The 21,952-nt window shown below is 39.6% G+C and overlaps 2 protein-coding genes and 1 pseudogene across 2 annotated transcripts in view; 2 read left to right on the top strand and 1 right to left on the bottom strand.

Annotated features, from left to right (window-relative positions):
• Positions 1–21,952, top strand: part of DNAH8 (dynein axonemal heavy chain 8) — a 417,769-nt gene that overhangs the window by 68,077 nt on the left and 327,740 nt on the right. The window contains exons 12-15 of the mRNA XM_027603620.2: positions 5,955–6,101; positions 11,240–11,437; positions 19,011–19,087; positions 21,697–21,796. Of these exons, the coding sequence (XP_027459421.2) occupies positions 5,955–6,101; positions 11,240–11,437; positions 19,011–19,087; positions 21,697–21,796 (522 nt within the window). The remainder of the gene's footprint in view (positions 1–5,954; positions 6,102–11,239; positions 11,438–19,010; positions 19,088–21,696; positions 21,797–21,952) is intronic.
• Positions 651–5,879, top strand: LOC113926780 (annotated as a pseudogene).
• On the bottom strand, positions 11,797–13,850 carry LOC118357201 (protein SET-like). Its single transcript, XM_035728587.1, has one exon. It carries the CDS (start codon positions 13,507–13,509, stop codon positions 12,676–12,678), a length of 834 nt encoding a protein of 277 aa, XP_035584480.1. The 5' UTR covers positions 13,510–13,850; the 3' UTR covers positions 11,797–12,675.

Genomic DNA, 21,952 nt, shown 5'->3' with positions numbered 1-21,952 from the left:
ACCATGCTCTGACCTCTGGAAACAGAGGATAAAAAAGAGTGGTGAGAGGGAACAGAAGATGAAGAATTACAGTTACTGAGATGAGGAAACCCAAGGGAACCCCATGAGAGAAAAAGCTGTTTTTCCCTTCCCTTTGCTTCTTTTCTGGCTTCTGTTCTTGCTAGGACCTGCACCCTCACCCACTTTACACATGCCTTGTAATGCAAATTGCTTATGTTCTCCTTGTAAGGGACAAAGAGATAATGATATCTTTGAAGTCTTCCAGCACAGTAGATGATATCTAAGGAATGACCTGGCAGAGCCATTGTGTGCCTATTCCAGGCCATTGGCCCTAGACATCTTAATGCCAAGACCCCTGGCTTCAGGGAATGAGGACTTATGAAGGACACCTGGACCCTGTCCTGTTCTGCCCAGTTCCTGTATGCCTAGGAGGACACATGCACCAGACCACGATTGCCAATAAAAACTCCAGACCCCAAGCAAAGATGACTCATGCTCCTATCCTTTCTGAGTCTGTATCTGCTGTCTCTACATCGTCAATAAACTCTGCTCTCACCTTCTGCTGACTCACGTTTGATTTCCATCCTGGGTGAAGCCAAGGACCCTCTTGGCTGGTCCTGTGGGACCCCGTCTCTGGCCTCAGACCTGGCATGCCTGCATCATTAGGACAGTTTCTTAAGCTGAAAATACTTGATCCCAAAGACTGGAAGAACCAGGCTCATTATGGGGTTCTTGGACTTGGCTATGTAAGACATGGAGTTACAGAGACAGACCAAAACTGCTCATAAAGCAGTGGTGTTAAAACAGCCCTGAAAGAAGCTGGTGACCCAGTAAAAGAAGATCATGGCTACTTCATAACTACTGGCATAATGAAACCTTATGAAATATCTGATCCAGTGAAAATAAGAGAATCTAAGAGATGCAGCTTACTTTTCATAAGTCTGTTCCTTCTAAAAGTAAAGCAAAGGACAATTTCTTCAGAGTGTTTTCCCTAGGGCTTGAAAGGAATTCTAGATCGTTAAATAATAAAAAGTCTCCTAAACTTGGTAATATGAAGTCACCGTTTGAAGATGTAGAGACATTTTATTCCTTCTGGTATATTTTTTACTCCTGGAGAGAATCTTCATATTTAAATGAAGAAGCAGGATGTCATGATGACAGGAGATGGATTGAAAAACAGGACAGAGCAACAGGGCACCAAGAAAAAAAGAACTGAGCTGAATGAGAATGTTAATTGATAATGCATGTAGTTGTGATGCAAGGATAAACGCATTCTAAAAAGAAAAAGTCAAGAAAGAAACAGAGAAGAAAGTGAGTGCAGAAGGAAAACAGAAGATGCCAGAAGCTAAAGAAAAATAAAGATTAGCTGAATCCGAAGCTGCTTGGGTTGCTAAGGAGAAGGGAGTAGAGGTCAGTCAATAGGCATTATTGTCAAGGAAGGAAAAGATACCCAGAAAAAAAAAAAAGCCATTAGAAGGGAAAGGCAAAAACTTCAAAATTCATGGGAGACCTGGAATTGCTTTTCTTTTTTCTTTTAAAAGATTTTACTTATTAATTTAAGACATAGAGATACAGAGAGAGAGAGATAGCATGAGCAGGGGGAGAGGCAGAGGGAGAGGGAGAAGCAGGCTCCCCACTGAGCCAGGAGCCCAATGCAGGGCTCAATCCCAGGACCCTGGGATCACGACCTGAGCTGAAGGCAGATGCTTAACCATCTGAGCCACCCAGGCGCCCCTGGAATTGCTTATCTGAGAATGAGACAGGGCAGGTTGGAAGGAAGAAGTGGAAAAACTTTCAGATACATTCCAACTAGCAAGCTTAGGTACTTACATGAAATGCATCAGCATCTACAAAAGAAGTAGGAATGCCTGCTCTGGTAAAACAGATAGAAGACACATATTGCATGGAGCACTGGGTGTTATACACAAACAGTGAATCATGGAACACTACATCAAAAACTAATGATGTAATATATGGTGACTAACATAATAAAATTAATAAAAAAAAAGAAACAAATGAGTAACACAGAAAAGAGAGAGAAGCTGAGGCTTGTATGTGACAAGCATCTAAGAATGGAGAGACATCAACTGACAAAGGTGGAAATGGCAGTAAAAACTGGTCAGAAGAGAATTGACCTGCAATTACTAATCAAAGCTGTGAATTTCCTTGCTGGAACAAATTCAAGATGGAAAGTAAGGGTTGTGGACCCAGTTCTAGTGTGTGTGTGTGTGGGGGGGGGGGAGGGGGCGGTTCCCCACACCAACGAGTGATTATTGGACACTGAGTGTCCTACAGTTTAACTCAATTTTGACATATCTACCTGGAGATAGCATCACATCCCACAGGTTAAATCCCACAGTGGGGCTTCAGATGCCGGTAGTAAGTCCAGGTTGTCACACGTGCTTTTGACTGACTGCTGTACATCAGAGGTTCCAACGACACCCCCAGACCTTGAGTTCCAGTAATTTGCTAGAGTGGTTCACAGAACTCAGAAGCATTTTACTCAATTACTAGATTACTGGTTTATTATACAAGAATATAACTCAGGAACAGACAGATGGAAGAGGTACCTATAGGGCAAGGCATGGGGAAAAGGCACAGAGCTTGCATGCCCTCTCAGAGTGCACCACTCTCCCCAGATCTCCTTGTGTTCACCAACCCGGAAGTTCTCCAGCCCCTGTCTTTCTGGGTTTTTTATGGAGGTTTCATCACATTTCATAGGCATGATTGATCAACTCCTTGGCCATTGCTGGTTGATTCAAACTTTAGGAGCCCTCTTCCCAGAATCATGGGGTAGGACATTCCTGGTTGGTTCCCCTGGCAACCAGCCCCCACCCTTAGGTGCTTCCAGAAGTCACCTCATAATGTAAACCCAGTTGTGGTAGAAAGGGGCTTGTTATGAATAACAAGACACCCATTTCACCTTTATGGCTCGAAAGCAATTTCAAGAACTGAAGACAAGAGACTGAATCTTGTAACAAAAGATATTCCCACTGTTCTTATAATTTGGGAAACTGCAAGGTTTTGGGGAGCTGTGAGCCAGGAACTATGGATAAAGACCAAATATATATGAGAAATGTATTTTGGCCATTGGAATGACCAAATATATATATTTCTGATAAATCACAGTATCACAGGAAGCATTGCCAACTACACGAACACATATTCTTCTTATGGAGTTGGCCTAAAAAGTCTCCAAAGTCATGACCTGCATCAGAAAAGATGGTGCACTACAAGGAGTCATACCTCAAGCTGACAGTATGACACCTTTTAGAAAGTCTGCACACATTTCACCTCTTGGACAACAGAGAAACAGAAGCTTTTGCAACAAGCTTTGAAAATCTATCCAATAAATGCACCTGAAAAATGGGGGAAAAATAGCAGAAGCAGTGCCTCATAAGATGGAAAAAGAGTACCTGAAATAATATAAGGAACTTGTTGAAACCGTAAAAGCAAAGAAAGATGCTCAAGAACAAGTGCTGAGTGCAAGTAGAGTCATGACATGACTTAGTAATATTCTTTGTCATGTGTGCCTTTTAAAAATAAAACTGGAAATATTATATAAAAAAAGGTCTGATAGAACTCCTCTATTAAGTCAGCTAGGCTTGACATTTTCTTTGTGGGAAGATTTTAAAATTGTTTTCGTTTTTTACAATTGAAGTTTTAAAATTGTGACAAAATATACATAACATAAAATTTACCATTTTAACCATTTCTAAGCCTATGGTTCAGTGGCATTGAGTACATCCCCAATATTGTGTATCTATCATGACTTTCCATTTCCAGAACTTTTGCATCATCCCAAACTGAAACTCTGTGCCCACTAAATAATAACTCCCCAAACTCTCCTCCCCACAGCCCCTGGGAACCTGTGTTCTATTTTCTGTCTTTATAAATTTGCCTATTCTAGGTACCTCCTTTAAGTGGAATCTTACAGTATTGTCCTTTTGTGTCTGGCTTCTTTCACTTAGCAAGTTCAGTCATGTAGGTAGCATATGTCAGAATTTCATTCCTTTTTATGGCTAAGTAATGTTCCATTGTATGGATATGCCACATTTTTTAAATCCATTCATCTGTGGATAGACATCTGGATTATTACCGCCATTTATCTATTGTGAATAATTCTGCTGTGAACATTGGTGTGCAATTATCTGTTTGAGTCTTTGCTTCCAATTCTTTTGGGTATATACCTAGAACTAGAAGTATGAGGCAATATGGTAATTTTATGTTTAATTTTTTGAGGAATCACCAAACTATTTTCCTCAGTGGCTGTATCATTTCACATTGCCATTAGGAATGCAGGAGGGTTCCAGTTTCTCCACATCCTTGCAAGTGCTTGTTATTTTCCATTTTGTTGATAATAGCCATCCTGATTGGATGTGAAGTGGTATCTCACTGTGGTTTTGATTTGCATTTCCCTAATGGCTAGTTATGATTGAGCATCTTTTCATGTGCTTATTGGCCATTTGTATATCTTCTTTTTTTATATATTTTTTATTATGTTATGTTAGTCACTATACAGTACATCATTAGTTTTTGATGTAGTGTTCCATGATTCATTGTTTGCGTATAATGCCAAGTGCTCCATGAAATATCTGCCCTCCTTAATACCCATCACCAGGCTAACCCATTCCCCCACCCCCCCTCCCCTCTAAAACCCTCAGTTTGATATCTTCTTTGGAGAAATGTCTATTCAAGTCCTTTACCTTATTTGTCCAACATGAAGAGATTGAGTGGTGAAGAGGAAGTAATATAAAGTAATTGCTATTAGATGTTATATTCCATGAGGGTTAGGGGTCTTGTCTGTATTCCTAGCATCTCAAGGGGTTCCTAACACTTGGGTACTGATAAACTATTGTTAGATGAGTGAAAAATAATCAGTGACCTTGAATGGAGCAATTTTGTTGTTTTGGAGATTGAGATAGAAGAGGGAAGATGTATGAGACCATTTATTCACAGATCTGAATGTTTATAGGAATCACCCGGGAACTTGTTAAAAATATAGATTCCTGAGTCTCACTCACAGAAATTCTGATTTTGTGACTGTGGTAGGCAGAAAATAGCTCCCCAAAGATGTCCATGTCCTAATCCCCGGAACAGGTGAATATATTACGTTATATGGCAAGATGGGGGGGAATAAGATTGTAGATAGAATTAGGATTGCCCATCAGCTGACTTTGGGTTGGGGAGATTATCCTGGATTATCCAAGTGGGCCCAATGTAATTGCAAGAGTCCTTATTTTCAAGGAGGGAGATGGAAGAGTGAGAACCAGAGAGATGGGCCTGTGATAAAGATTTGACTGGCCATTGGTGGCTTTGGAAAATAACATTATTTTTTTTAATGGTTGGTTGGAAATGTTAACTCAAAATGACAGAGAATTCCTACTGGACCTTAGGGACCGTGTCCTCTTTTATATTTCTAACAGGCTCACCAGCCTGGCCAGTGGGACAACCGTAATCAAATACTAGGGTTTCAGCAATGTACTCACAAAGACTCTAGGATTTCCTTGTGGAGAAACGGTGGTTGGACAATAAATTAGTATCGCAGAGTCTTAATGTTTTACATACCTGTATGTAAAGAATGCTAAAGAGAAGGCAGATACTAAGTGATAGATGAGTGATAATAAATAGAATTGAGAGATAATTTCTGACCTCCCAGGAGTTCTAATTAGCCATGAAAATGTACAAACAATGTATGGCATACTCTGGTGAGGACAGGATAGAAGGGAAATAGTGAGAATGAAGAAGATGATAATATGATGTAAATTAAGAGAAACTACATTCACATCCCCAGACTTTTCAATATATAGGTGGAGAACTTGAGTTTTAATGTCAACAGCAACAGCTCCTGTTGGGCTGGTGTGATCAGTCCTGCGTGAAGACAGATTCTTGAATGATTGACTCCTGAACAAACACTCATCACCCGTTCTCTCCTTCTTTTAATTTTCTTATAGGATTGCATTTTTCTATTCAAGGAATATCAGACATCTTTTCATAAAACAAGGAAACAGATTTTAGAATCCTCAGGTGAAAAATCTTTTGAGGTTTCAGAAATGTATATATTTGGAAAATTTGAAGCTTTCTGCAAAAGATTGGAGAAGGTAACCAATATTCAGTCACTGTATCCACAGCCCCCCCCATTCTGGTTATTTCATACTTTATGTGGCACAGTTGAGAATTACCTTGATCTCTTGTCTCACTGTTGATATGAATCAGCTCCTATTACTTACAGATCACTACATTTTGGTCTAACTTATTTTTCAGTTCTGATGACTATAAAGCTATTGCAGACTTTCCCCTCTCTCAAGACCTCAATTCTACCTCTACCTATGGAGCTTGACCTTAGAAGCTTCTGTGTCTAACGATTGTATTAGGCTGAGAAAAAGTGTATGGTGAAATGCCCATAATACCTGGTGGAACCCAGTAGTAGTGCAATATCTGGATGTATAGACAACTTCTTTTTCTAGGCCAGTAAAAATGGTGTATACCTAAACATTGTGTGAGGGAGCCTTTGCTGGGCAGGCGTGGGTCAGACACTTCACCTTTGATTCATGTATTAGCTCTAGCTGAGGGGGTGATATTTTTTCAGGGGGTATCAGGAAGCCCATACCAGAGGCTTCTTGGAGTCAGCTTTTGAAAAGTGTATAAAGATATCATGTAGGTACCACCCCTTCTTCTCTCCCAGGAGTTGGCCCACTCCCTAGGTCCTAGTAATATTTAGGATTCCGTTCATCATTTGTTGGAAATTAGTGAGGGCATCACACAGGTTGAAGGGCATCTCCTAGACATGTCTGGAAGCCTGGTTTTTATTTGTACTCTCCTGATCTGTCCAGGATAGGAAAGTGTGGGTGATGAAGAGAACCAAGTTATCGAGTGGGGTCCTTCATACATGCTTGTGTGGAGCTGTTTTTTTTGTTTGTTTCTTTGGCAGCTTTATTGAGATATAATTCACATACTATACAATTCACCCATTTAAATTGTACAAGTCTGTATTTTCTAATATATTCAAAGCATTGTGTAACCATTACCATAGTCTAATTTTAGCACATTTTTGTTCCCACTAAAAAAACCCCATCCACCTGTCACACTCTATTCTCCCCTCTACTCACCCCTAAGCAGCCACTAATCTACTTTCTGTTTCTATAGATTTGCCTGTTCGGAACATTTTATATAAATGAAATCATATAATATGTGGTCTTTTGTGAGTGACTTCTTTCACTTAGCATCATGTTTTTAAGGTTTGTCCATGTTGTAGCATTACTTTTTATTGCTGAATCATATGACATTGTATGGATGCCACATTTTATTTATCCACTCATTAGTTGATGGGCACTTTGGTTGTTTCTACTTCTTGGCTAGTATTAATAATGCTGCTATGAACATGTTTGTACATGTTCTTGTGTGGACACATGTTGTTGTTTCTCTTGAGTATATACATAGGATTGGAATGTCTGGGCCATATGGTAACTTAAAAAAATTTAAAAAAAATTTTTTAAAGATTTTTACTATTTATTGAGAGAGAGAGAGAATGATAGAGAGCATGAGAAGGAGGAGGGTCAGAGGGAGAAGCAGACTCCCTGCTGAGCAGGGAGCCCAATGCGGGACTCGATCCTGGGACTCCAGGATCATGACCTGAGCTGAAGGCAGTCGCTTAACCAGCTGAGCCACCCAGGCGCCCCTCTGGGCCATATGGTAACTTTTTGAGGAACTGCCAAACCATTTTTCAAAACAGCTGTGTCATTTTACATTTTCACCAGCAATGTATGAGGGTTTTGATTTCTCCACATCCTTGTCAATACTTATTATTGTCTACCTTTTTGAATTTAGACAAACTAGAGGGTGTGAAGTAACATCTATCTCACTGTGGTTTTAATTTGCATTTTGCTGATGACTAATGATGTTGAACATCTTTTAATTTGCTTATAGTCCATTCATAATTCTTCTTTGGAGAAATTATAATCACATCCTTTGCACATTTTTAATTTGTTATTTGTATTTTTATTGCTGAGTTGTAAGAGTTCTTTATATATTCTGGGTATGAGTCCCTTATCAGATATTATATTTTCATCCATTCTGTGAGTTATCTTTTCACTTTCTGGATGGTGTCCTTTGAAGCACAATAGTTTTTAATTTTGATAAAGTCCAACTTATGATTTTTTTCTGTTGCTTGTGCTTTTGTACTCTATGTAGGAAACTGTTGTATGGAATTGTTTTGTGAACAATAGAGATTTCTTGGGGACAAATGTCCAATTAGAAGGTTATTGGCATGGAGGCACCATTGGCCGGACCTTGTTCCATAAAGATGCTTAATGTTTCTGAATGCACTGTAGTATAAAGCTTGGGGTAGGTCCTGGTTATTCTAAATTTTTCCAGGGGCTAGTCCCCTTGACAATTTGGGTATAGTTTTACGCTTGGTAGAGTTTCAGGGTTGGTCTTTAATGGTTAGCCCATTAGCAGTAAAGATTTTGGTGGCAGGTCTAATGCTGGGCATAATGGGCATCTATCCATGAAGTAGCAGCCTGAATATTCCTGATGCTAGAGGAAGTGGGTGGTAATGGCCAGCTACACTAACCACTTACCTGACTCTACCTCTGGAGAGGTCTTGCCTCTAATCTTAAGGACACAACTTCGTGCCACAAGGGCTCAGCAACCAGAGCTAATGCAGCACCCCCCTGGAGACTTCACCTAAAGTGCATTCTGATTGCTAGGTTATCCCAATTCCCTTGTACTAAGAATCCCTTAGTTGATAGGCATCACTCCCATGTGTAACTGGTGGGTATTGGTATCCAGATTTGCAAAGATGGGGCTACGAAATGTACCTTGAAATGTGGCCAGGGTTTTCCATAATCTCCCAGAGGTGGTTACTGAGCTACCTGGATGGGCTTCTCCTGATTAGTGGGCCACAGTAGGGACCACTGTTGGGCTACCTCTGTAAACTTGGATATAGTAGAAGAGAAGAGTCAGAAGGGCAAGCTAAGTCAAAGCCTATTAGGGAAAGCAGAGATTAAGATGTCAGGATAAACACATGGCAAAGTCATAGGGCAGACAGCACTGAGGTTGGGGTTGGAGAGCCGAGACCTCAAGAGTTAGGCAGAAATGTTTAAGAACAAGTGAGGAAGGTTCTTGTATGTCACTAGGTTGCCTGAAGTGCACCTTCTGTTGGTAGGTGGAGACTTGATGGTGCATTAAGGGTTGGTCTGTCCTAAAGAGCCAGAAATAAGGATGTACTTTGCTCCTTTTTCCTCTTCCTGCCATGTAAATTTTGGTGAATATTGGTGTTTCCCAGAGCCCTGTCTTTAGTTTTATTTTCTTCTCACCCAAATGTTTATGAGAGAGAAGGGATGGGAAGCTGGTATTGCTGGGGGGAGATTTAAGGGACGGGAGCCTTGTAGGTGGGGTAGGGTGACGCTGAGATGAGACAAACATAGCAAGTTGAGAACTGGAAAGGGTGCCAAGGCTGGTGAGCAGAGAAGGGATTACAAGTTGGTTGTCAAACCGGGGGGTCAAAGTGGATAAAGAGAGAACTGACGAAAAAGCCAAGATGAGAACAAACAAGCAGGAGTGTGGTCGAGGTTGATCACTGTGACTGGCTTTCACGTTGTTGCTATGTGGTGTTGGGAGTGGAAGACACACTGGCTGAGTTCGAAAGGCCAAGCATGGGACAGACTGCTCTCTCTGCCTCTTGATGACTCCTCAGCCACCCATGGACAAAATGGAGGTTGTGTTAGTGACAGGAATTCCATCCCAGCATCTGGCTGTTGGGGCCAGGTGGCAGGGTAAGGGATAATGGGCAGAGTCTTGGCAGGTTAGAAAAGCAGAGCATGTGGGTAGTTTGAGTTCTGCAGTTTGTTTTTGTTTTTTAAGGTGAGTGGACTGTATGTGTTGGTAGGAGACCCAAGTATTTCGCATCCTTACATACAGTATATACAGCGTGCTGCAAATTGCAGGCAGTTCGTATTTCTTCCAGGCTTGGGCTGGCTTCTAGGATGACCGTGGTGTTTGGAAGTGTACAGAAATAGTGGTGTAAGAGTGAAAGTTGCTCTGAAAATGGTCGTCTGGGTTGATGTGCACAGGGAGCTTATGTGAATTCTGCGGGCTTCTTAGGAGGACCAGTAGTGTTGTCTTCATGGTGTGTAATATTTGGAGGAATCCCCTGAAAACAGGTTTATTTTCTGTTTGGCCATTGGACCCATGGGCCCATCCTGGAGAGCTTTGAGCATTGTTCTCCAAAGCAGGAATCAAAGAGGGGAATCACTGATGAAGATTCAGGAACGGAGTAGCCTGTAGACATGAAGGACTTTTGTTTTTGGTGTGTGAAGTAGGTGGTGGTGGTATATTGAGTGAGAGGCAGCCATTTGTGTAGTTAAGTTCATTTTGAGGGTTTCCCAAGTCTCTTGGGGGTCAGAAGGGACTGCAGTTGTCTTCAGGCTTCTTAGGCCTTTGGTTGCCTGAATGCAGGTGAAAGGGAAAACACAGGTGGATTTATGCAGACTTACATATCAGAACTGTGGTGAGGGCCAAGAAGAATGCTAAAGCTTTTGAAAATGATTTTCAGAAAATTCTCCAGAGCAAAAGGATGAAGCTATTCAGACATCTGTAAGAGTTTTGCTCAAATTCTTTCCTTTCCCCTCTTGAGAGACAAAGTGATCAAGATCTGAGAAATGTAGCAAGCCCTCTCTGGATATGATAGGAATAGTCTGAGAATAGTAATGATTGGTGACAGGGATTTGTCTTCTATTTTATCTTCTATGGCTGGTTTTAGCTAAATGATCTTAGGGGCTATTTATTGGTTTGTTTTTTATTTTTTCTTTTATTTACTTATTTATTTTAAAGATTTTTTAAAAGATTTATTATTTTGAGAGAGAGAGAGAGAGAGAGAGCACAGTGGGGAGTGGCAGAGGGAGAGGGAGAGAAAAACCCAAGTAGACTCCACGCTGAGTGCAGACCTGTGTGTGGGGCTCCATCTCAGCACCCTGAGATCACAACTGAGCCGAAACCAAGAGTCAGATGCTCAACTGACTGCGGCACCCAGGTGCCCCTAAAGAATTTGTTTTAAAGTAATCTCCACACCCAGCATGGGGCTCGAACTCACAACCCCAAGATCAAGAGTCACATGCTGTGCTAACTGAACCAGCCAAGTGCCCCTTGGTTTGTTCTTTTAAATCAATGATTCATTAAGAGTTTATTCTAGGGAAGGGTCCTAATATCCCATTTCTAAAATAACACTTCTCTTTTTAAGATTACAGAAATGATAACTATTGTGCAAACATATTCAGCCTTGAGTAATTCCACCATAGAGGGAATAGATATTATGTCAATAAAATTCAAAAACATATATCAAGGGGTTAAGAAAAAACAATATGACATTCTGGATCCAAGAAGGACAGAATTTGATACAGATTTCTCAGAGTTCATGACAAAAATCAATGGTTTAGAGGTAAGTAATTATACATACTTTTACTTTAGTAAAGCTGAAATGTAACCAATGGTATTGGAATTCACATATTTACTATTTATTAGAAGTTACTGTTGTGTAGTTGATCAAAACTATTTGCCAGTGTGAAAAATGTTTTAACTAGTCCACAAAATATTTTCCATCCTTTTTTAATGAAAAATCTTTAAAAGATATCAATGAATACCCAGAAGGCCACAGGGTTATTATAGCTGGGGTTCATTTTTAGTTTGCATTGGAATTTGTATTTGTTTTTTGTTGTGCTGAGAAGCCAATGTCATTTTTCCAGGCTAAGAGAAAGTGTGTAATCCTTATTCTTTGTTTTTTTTTTTTTTTTTTTTTTTTTTGTGTACACATTTAGTTTTATTGTAACAAAGCAACTTGTACACTTTTAACGTTTAAAACTGAGCATCATCTTTCCTTTCCAGTGAAACAAAAAGAAAATTTAAAAATAAACAGGAACAAAATTACAATAGAGAATGTCAATTCCAAATAAGATCCTACAGGTTCTGCTGATTCTCCCATCGAGTGGCAGGGCTCAAGTCATCATTAGGAGAGAGTTTTATTTTAAAAGTGTCATCTTAAACTGCAAGGATGTCCGTTAAACATCACAATTAAACATGCCAAAGGAGAAGCCATGTTGTCAAAATGCCCACTTAACCCACCCAAACATCTCAAACCCACCCTTTGCTGTCCTTCTATAACCCCATTTTTTTAAGTTTTTTTTCTTTTTTTTAAACAAGAGAAAGTAGACAGGTACATGTTGGTAAATGCTAACTGTCCATATTCACATAGAGACACAGTGTAATCTCTGAGCCCAATATACAGAGAAAGGAGGAAAAAAGCTAGAATTCTATGCACTACTACACAGGGGCCTAGCACCCTCCAGCTTCCAGCAGAGCTAAGGGAGCAGAAGGTTTTTCTTTTTTCCCACAGAGCACGGTGGTGTTGATTCCATAAAGTTTTTGTTGAGACAGGAAGGGATAAAAATGAATTTGGAACAGAAAGGGGTAGAGATTCTTTTCCCACTGTATTCTGCTCAAGGTATTTCCCCCCAAAATAAGTTGAGAACCATGGTATAAAGGGAGAGAAAAGAGACTTCAAAAAACAGGGCGAATGAGCACAAGAGGAGGAAAAAAAAAAAAAAAAAAAAAAAGACGGCAACTTGCTCCCAGGGACTGAAGAAAATTAAAAAAGGAAGGTTGGAATCCATCAGTGTTCCATTAGTCATCTTCTCCTTCATCCTCCTCTCCTTCCTCCCCCTCATCATCATCTTCATCTTCTTCACCTTCATCCTCATCTCCTTCTTCATCGATGTCTTCCAATCCTTCTTCTTCTTCATCATCATCATCATCTTCTTCTCCTTCCCCTTCTTCATCATCCATATCGGGAACCAAGTAGTACTGTAACGGATTTGGCCAAATATCATCTTTGATGACCTCTCCTAACTCATCTGCACCTGCATCAGAATGGTCAGTAAACCAGGTGAAGAAGCTCTCTGGTTCCTCATGCTGTCTCTTCCTGCTGGCTTTATTCTGTGTTTGACTTGAACGTTTCGTCAAATCCTTTCCAGATTTCCATTTGATTTCGGTGGACTTTGAAGATGGATCACCACTCTCATTCAGATGAAATTCTTTGGAGAGAACTTTATTTTCGAAGTAAGGGTTTTCATCAAAATAAAAATCTATTCTGTAACCTGATTTAATATCTTCAAATTCTGTCACTTCAACTCTTGTCAAATAATGCAGCGCCTCTTCATCCTCCTCCCCAAGCAGTGCAGACACTTGTGGATGGTTGACAAATGTTGTTACCCAAAAATTGGGGATTTTGGCGATCAATTCCGACCTCTTCTGAAAAAATGGTTGGCGGAGTTTGTTATATTTCTGTTCTACTTTCAAAATCTCCTCACTGGCTTGTTCATTAAGTCTGTCTATTTCATTTTGTACTTCATCAATATGTTCAATTGCTTCTTGCTGTTCTTTTTCTGAGGTCTCGTCGGCCCCGTCGTGGTTGGAGTTGAGCTCCTTTTTACTGACTTTGGCCGCCGGCGCCGACATGGTGCTGCTCCGCGGTCGGGGGGGGAGCGGGGAGGGGGAGAGAAGGGAAGGCGAAGGGGGCGGGCAGCGGCTTCCCCTCACGCCACACGCGCGGGCGCTCGCTCGGTCCGGCCGCCTCCTCCCGGCGCTCGCTCGCTCGCTCGCTCTCCCTCCCCCTGGCTCGCGCGCGCTGCCCTCGCGGCCTGACGACGAGGGAGGGGCTGGGGCGGCGTGCCGGGCCCCGGCCCGGGCTCCTGCTTACGGAGGGGAGGCGGCGGCGGGCGGGCAGGCGGCTCGGCTCCCTCACTCACGCTCCGCGGTCCAGCTCGCTGCTCGCTCTCCCCGAGCCGCCTCCTCCTCCACCTCCTTATTCTTTGTTTTAAGTGTGAAAAGATTTGAGGACAGATTAGGAAGATGGCTCGCTCTCCCCTTGGCCTTGTACTTTATGGCCACATTCTCTCTACAGCTTAGAGGACAGCTCTAAAGGGGACCTCATCCTGTTTGTCTTAGCTTAAGGGATACCAGAAGGATGAAAGGTACTTAAAAAGAGTATGTCTGGTGACACTGCAACATATTTCTCTCCCACATTTTGGGCTTACATGACCTCAGTTACTATCTTACTGTAGTAACCCCAGGCTTAGCCCCAGGGAATGGTCTCCTTTTGCTGCAGAATGTCCTGGAGATAGAGAGGGACAGGAATATACTCTATCCACTTCCTGAATCTGAAACTCTTGCCATGAAGGTGAGGAAAGCTATATATATATTTTTTTTCACTTATTTTTTAAAGATTCTTTAAAAATTATATTAAGGTAATCTAGGCAATATAAATAAGAATGATACTAAAATTCTAAGAGTGGCTTTTCTTTTTGGCATAGATTTCCTTTCAGTTTTTGAAATTAAGTTTTGAAATATCAATTTGTTTGATATTAAGATATGTTTTAGTTATTACTTACAGTGTTTGGCTAGTTGGGCAGAGTGGAGTTTGCTTCCAAAATGCTTTAGGCGTTATAGTTTATGGCAATGGGAATTTGTGGGTTTAAAAAAAAAACATTGCTTATTTTTTTAAAGATTTTATTTATTTGAGAGAGAGAGCACAAGCAGGGGGAGGAGCAGAGGGAGAGAGACAAGCAGACTCCTCGCTGAGCGGGGAGCCCAGTGCAGGACTCAATCCCAGGACCCTAAAATCATGACCTGAGCCAAAGTCAGAAGTTTAATGGACTGAGCCACCCAGATGCCCCTGCTTAAATTTTTATAATTTATTTTTTATCATTTAATTTTTTTCATCATGATAAGTATATTCTTTAATTCCCATCCCCTATTTCTCCCATCCCCCCACCCCCTCCCCTTTGGTAACCATCAGTTTGTTCTCTATAGTTAAGAGTTTGTTTCTTGGTTTGTCTCTCTCTCTCTTTTTTTCCTTTGCTCATTTGTTTTGTTTCTTAATTTCCACATATGAGTGAAATCCTATGATATTTGTCTTTCTCTGACTGACTTGTTTCACTCAGGATTATACTCTAGCTCTAACCATGTTGCAAATGGCAAGATTTCATTATTTTTTATAGCTGAATAATATTCCGTTGTATATATACCACATCTTCTTCATCCATTCATCTATCAATGGACACTTGGTCTGCTTCCATAGTTTGGATATTGTAAATAATGTTCCAGTAAACATAGAGGTGTATGTAGATTTTTGAATTAATGTTTTGTAAATTTTGTGTGATCCACACTATCCAGTAGTGTGATTACTGGATCAGAGGGTCGTTCTATTTTTAATTTTTTAAGGAACCTCCATACAGTTTTCTACAATGACTGCACCAATTTGCATTCCTACTAACAGTGCAAGAGGGTTTCTTTTTCTCCACATCCTCGCCAACACCTGTTGTCTCTTGTGTTGTTGATTTTAGTCATTCTGACAGGTGTGAGATGATATCTCATGGTTGTTTTCATTTGCAATTCCCTGATGATGAGTGACATTGAGCATCTTTTCATGTATCTGTTGGCCATCTGTGTGTCTTCTTTGAAGAAATGTCTGTTCATGTCTTCTGCCTATTTAAACAATTTTTTTATTATTTTATTTTATTTTATTTGAGAGAGAGAGCAGGGGGAGGGGCAGAAGGAGAGGGAGAGTGAAAACCCTAAGGATGGAGCCAGAGGCATGTCTTGATCCCCTGACCTTGAGATCATGACTTAAGCTGAAATCAAGAGTCAGACACTTAACTACTGGAGCCACCCAGGTGCCCCCTGCCCATTTTTAAACTGGATTATTTATTTTGGGGTACTGAGTTGTATCAGTTCTTCATATATTTTGGATACTAATCCTTTATTGGATATATCATTTACGAATATCTTCTCCCATTCAGTAGGTTGCCTTTTAGTTTTGTTGATTGTTTCCTTTGCTGTGCAGAAGCTTTTTATTTTGATGTAGACCTAATAGTTTGTTTTTTTGCTTTTGTTTCCCTTGCCTCAGGAGACATATCTAGAAAAATGTTTACTAGGGCCAATGTCAGAGAGATTACTGCTTGTGCTCTCTTCAAGGACTTTTATGGGTTCAGGTCTCACATTTAGGTCTTTAATCTATTTTGAGTTTATTTTTGTGTGTGGTGAAAGAAAGTGGCTCAGTTTAATCCTTTTGCATGTGGCTGTCCAGTTTTCCCAACACCATTTGTCGAAGAGACTGTCATTTTCCCATTGTATGTTCATTCCTCCCTTGTTGAAGATTAATTGACCATATCATCGTGGGTCCATTTCTGGGTTTTCTGTTCTATTCCATTGATCTATGTGTCTATTTTTATGCCAGTATTATACCATTTTAACTACTACTGCTTTGTAATATAACTTGAAATCTGGAATTGTGATACCTCCAGTTTTTTCTTTTTCAAGATTGCTTTGCCTATTCAGGGTTTTTTGTGGTTCCATACAAACTTTAAGGTTGTTTGTTCTAGCTCTGTGAAAAATGCTGTGGGTCTTTTGATAGGGATTACATTAAATCTGAAGACTACTTTGGGTAGTATAGACATTTTAACAATATTTCTTCTGCTAACTCATGAACATGGAATGTCTTTCCATTTCTTTATGTTGTCTTGAATTTCTTTCATCAGTGTTTTATAGGTTTCAGAGTACAGGTCTTTCACCTCTTTGGTTAAGTTTATTCCTAGATATTTTATTGGTTTTGGATAATTATAAATGGGATTGTTTTCTTCATTTCACTGTCTGCTGCTTCATTATTGGTGTATAGGAATGCAAGAGATTTCTGTACATTGACTTTGTATTCTGTGACTTTACTGAATTGATCAGTTCTAGTAGTTTTTTGGTGGAGTCTTTAGGATTTTCTATATATAGTGTCATGATATCTACAAATAGTGAGAGTTTTACTTCTTCCTTGCCAATTTGAATGCCTTTTATTTCTTTATGTTGTCTTTATGTTGATTGCTGTGGCTAGGTCTTCCATACTATGCTGAATGAAAGTGGTGAGAGTGGACTTTTTCCTGTGCTTGGGGGAAAAGCTCTCAGTTTTTCACCATTGAGTATGATTTTGGCTGTGGATTTTCATATAAGGCCTTTATTAAGTTGAGATATGTTCCCTCTAGGCCTACTTTACAGAGGGTTTTTTATCATGAATGGATGTTGTAATTTGTCAAATGCTTTTCTGCATCTATTGAATTGTCATATGGTTTTTATCCTTTTCTCTTGCTGATGTGATGTATCCCGTCAGTTGTTTTATGAATATTAAACCACCGCTGCATCCATGAAATAAATCCTACTTGATCATGGTATGTGATTTTTTTAAATATATTGTTGGATTTGGTTTGCTAATATTTTGTTGGGGATTTTTGCATCTATATTCATGAGAGATAATGGCCTGTAGTTCTCTTTTTTTATGATGTCTTTATCTGGTTTTGGTATCAGGGTGATACTGGCCTCATGAAATGAATTTGGAAGTTTTCCTTCCTCTTGTATTTTTTGGAATAGTTTGAGAAGAATGGGTATTAACTCTTCATTAAATGTTTGGTAGAATTTGCCTGTGACACAGTCTGATCCTGGGCTTTTGTATTGCAAGTCTTTTGATTACTGATTCAATTTCATTTCTGGTAATTGGTCTGTTCAAATTTTCTATTTCTTCCTACTTTAGTTTTGGGAAGTTAAATGTTTCTAGGAATTTATCCATTTCTTCTAAGTTGTGCAATTTTTTGGTATATAGGTTTTCATAATATGCTGTTACAATTGTCTTCTTTAGGGTTGGGTGTTATTTCTCCTCTTTCATTAGTGATTTTGTTTGAGTCCTCTTTTTCTCTCTCTTTCTTTTTCTTTTATGATTCTGGCTAGAGGTTTATCACTTTTGTTGATCTCAAAGAATGAGCTGCTGGCTTCATCGATCTGTTGTTTTCTGTTTTGTTTTTCAGTTTTTATGTCATTTATTTCTACTATAATGTTTATTAATTCCTTCCTTCTGCTGGTGTTGGGTTTTATTTGTTCTTTTTCTAGCTCCTTTATGTAAAAGGTTAGGTTGTGTATTTGAGATTTTTCTTGCTTCTTGAGGCAGGCCTGTGTTGCTATAAACTTCACTCTTTGAACTACTTTTGCTGCATCCAATATTTTTATGATTTATTAATAAAGATTGTATGTTATAAAGGCTTTTATGTGGCCTTATGTACAAATTTTAACTTTCAGTGTATTTAGAGGCCATCGTAAATTTTTAATATTTTCAAAGAGGTGTCAGTGTTTAAATTTTCCTTCCTTCCTTTCCCAAATTTTGATTAATAAACATGGCCTATATTAGTAGACCATGCCAATTTATCAGTGAAAATAATTTGCAGAGTGTGTCAGTTCCATTAATTGGGTATCAGGAGTTTGGAGTTCATTGCTAAGGATGGTGGGAGTCTTAGAAAAATATTTTCCTTTTTTTGTTCTTCCTTAATGTTGCAAAGAGGTTTCTGAGAGCAGCAGTGTTGTAAAATGACACGTGTTGACCCTGGGTGTCTACAGTGTCACGTTGCTCTCCCAATATGCTTAGAAATTCTAAATGTTCCAAGAAATAAGCTTGGTAAGGGATATACACTCCTTTTATAAATCTCTAGGTCAGTCATATCCAATAAATAATAAACAGCAAATGCAAACCACATATGTAATTTTAATTTTTCTAGTAGCCACATGAATAGGAGTTGAAAGAAGCAGGTGAAATTAACTTTAATAATACATTTTTTCAACCCAAATATTCAAAATATTACCATTTTACATGTTGAAATAAAAATCATTGAGATATTTTACATTCTTGTGTGTGTGTGCTAAGCCTTTGAAATCTAGTGTGCATTTTACTTTACATCTCACTTCCAAGTACTGACATTTCAAGTGCTCAGTAGCCGCATGTGGCCACCATGCTGGATAGTGCAGTTCTAGATGCTTAGATGGTAGGTGTGTTTCAGGTTATTTTGATTCTGTAGAAAAATCATTAATTGTTGTTAAACAAAAACAATCTCTTTTTTGATGCCCCAAATCAATGGAATATTAATATTTTATTTTAGATACAAATACAAGCATTTATGAACAGTAGTTTTGGGAAAATCTTATCTTCTCAGCAGGCCCTTCAGCTGCTTCAAAGGTATTTATAATGCATTAAGTGGTGTAGTTTCTAAGTGTGATAACTTTATATCTGAAAATACAATTTCAAATAAGATATTTTTGGAAATCTCCCTCTGTAAACTTTAAGACTTATAAACATTAATCTTTCTTTCAATTACCATTAAGTAAACTGGTAAAAATGTGAAATATAGTGTGATATTTTTCATTGCATTTTTTGAAGCAAAAGTCTTCCAATAAGAAAATGAAATTATTAGGGAAGCCAGGGCAAAAATGAACTATTGGGATTTCATCAAGATAAAAAGCTTTTGCACAGCAAAAGAAACAGTCCACAAAACCAAAAGACAACCGACAGAATGGGAGAAAATATTTGCAAATGACATATCAGATAAAGGGCTAGTATCCAAAATCTATAAAGAACTTCTTAAACTCAACACCCAAAGAACAAATAATCCAATCAAGAAATGGGCAGAAGACATGAACAGACATTTTCCCAAAGAAGACATCCAAATGGCCAACAGACACATGAAAAAGTGCTCAACATCGCTCGGCATCAGGGAAATCCAAATCAAAACCTCAATGAGATACCACCTCACACCCGTCAGAATGGCTAAAATTAACAAGTCAGGGAACGACAGATGTTGGCGGGGATGGGGAGAAAGGGGAACCCTCCTACACTGTTGGTGGGAATGCAAGCTGGTGCAACCCCTCTGGAAAACGGTATGGAGGTTCCTCAAACAGTTGAAAATAGAGCTACCATATGATCCAGAAATTGCACTACTGGGTATTTACCCCAAAGATACAAATGTAGGGATCCAAAGGGGTACGTGCACCCCAATGTTTATAGCAGCAATGTCCACAATAGCCAAACTGTGGAAAGAGCCAAGATGTCCATCGATAGATGAATGGATAAAGAAGAAGTGGTATATATACACAATGGAATATTATGCAGCCATCAAAAGGAATGAGATCTTGCCATTTGCAACGACGTGGATGGAACTGGAGGGTGTTATGCTTAGTGAAATAAGTCAATCAGAGAAAGACATGTATCCAATGACCTCACTGATATGAGGAATTCTTAATCTCAGGAAACAAACTGAGGGTTGCTGGAGTGGTAGGGGGTGGGAGGGATTAGGTGGCTGGGTGATAGACATTGGGGAGGGTATGTGCTATGGTGAGCACTGTGAATTGTACAAGACTGATGAATCACGGATCTGTACTTCTGAAACAAATAATGCAACATATGTTAAGAAAAAAAAAGAAGAAGAAGATAGTAGGAGGGGAAGAATGAAGGGGAGTAAGTCAGAGGGGGAGACGAACCATTAGAGACGATGGACTCTGAAAAACAAACTGAGGGTTCTAGAGGGGAGGGGGGTGGCGGGATGGGTTAGCCTGGTGATGGGTATTAAAGAGGGCACATTCTGCATGGAGCACTCGGTGTTATGCACAAACAATGAATCATGGAACACTACATCAAAAACTAATGATGTAATGTATGGTGATTAACATAACAATAAAAAATATTAAAAAAAAGAAAATGAAATTATTATACATGATTTTTCCTCCAGCTATGTAATATATTTGAGGTTAATTTCATAGTCCTTATTGGAAAGGGAGCGAATAATATTTAATTCTGCATACTGCAAGGATTTCCAAAAGTGAAATTATCTAAGGGTAGTAGATTCTCAAATTTCCCATTTTCCCTCCAGAGTGTTCCTGCTGCTTCCTTTTCCTCTGTCCTGACAACGGTGCTCCCCTGAAGGGTAGGAAGGACAGCCTGGACTACAGGCCATTTCCTTCAAGCTCAGGGAGGACTCATCCTCTGTTAGGGACCCTTTGGGAACTCTTTCCTGAGAGCCAGTGCCTCTGGGTTTGGGCCTAGTTTTGCTAGAGTTCCACATCTTTGTAATGATGGACCATACCTGTGAGACCTTACCTCATGACACCACTGAAAGAGTCAAACCAGACTTATGAAATGATTTTGACCAATGAAAGTACTGTACAGACAGATGGCAGTACTAATTTCTTGGCGATTTCTCTCTGTGTCTCTATCTGTCTTGCTGTCCGTCTGTCTCTCTTTTTACCTATAGTACACTGGTGTAAAATCACTTTATTATTTGGATGTTATTGTCCTAGTGCTTCCTGTGTATCACTTAGTCTGAAAGGGGAAGTGATGTTTGCCTGACAGATCATTGTTATGATATGGCCATTTGGAATGATGTGAACATTAATACTAGCAGAGGGATGCTCAGTGTGCTGGCCTCCATCTTTGCGAAGCCAACCCCCCACTCATCTTTTCAATTTTGGTTTCAATGTCTCCTTCTAAGGGAAGTCTTTCTCGACTCCCCAGACTTGGCTGGTTCCCCTGATATATGCATTTCTGGTACCCGTGTGATTTAAATAATTATTTATGTAACTCTTGACTAAATCTGCATTTTCCATAACATAACTGGAGGCTCCAGGAGGGCTGGAACTACACCTGTTGTGTTCCTCTCTGAATCCTGGGACAATGGATGAGGCCTGGTAGGGATATTTGTCAAAATGAGTGAATGCATAGGTTTTTAGGATGGCAGCAATTCTTAAGTATGTTTCTCATTTACTTTTGAATTATTCACCTTCAATTACTTTCAGATTCCAGAAGCTGCAAATCCCCTGTCTTCAGTCAGAAATAAACCATACAATTGAGCGTATTCTTCAGTTTTATGTGGCTGAACTTGAAGCTACTAAGAAGGCAAGGATCATTTTTGTAAATAGAATGATACTTTATTTTTTAAAAGATTTTATTTATTTATTTGAGAGAGAGAAAGAGAGCAAGTGAGAGAACAAGTAGTGGGGAGGGGCAGAGAGAGAGAGAGAGAGAGAGAGAGAGAAGTAGACACCCTGCTGG

The sequence above is a fragment of the Zalophus californianus genome, chromosome 7, assembly GCF_009762305.2.
Source record: "Zalophus californianus isolate mZalCal1 chromosome 7, mZalCal1.pri.v2, whole genome shotgun sequence".
Classification (NCBI taxonomy): domain Eukaryota; kingdom Metazoa; phylum Chordata; class Mammalia; order Carnivora; family Otariidae; genus Zalophus; species Zalophus californianus.
This window is presented reverse-complemented; position numbering and strand designations above follow the sequence as displayed.

Bases quoted from the DNA above. Each gene is read 5' to 3' on its own strand.
- LOC118357201 (XM_035728587.1), bottom strand. From the start codon at position 13,509: ATGTCGGCGCCGGCGGCCAAAGTCAGTAAAAAGGAGCTCAACTCCAAC.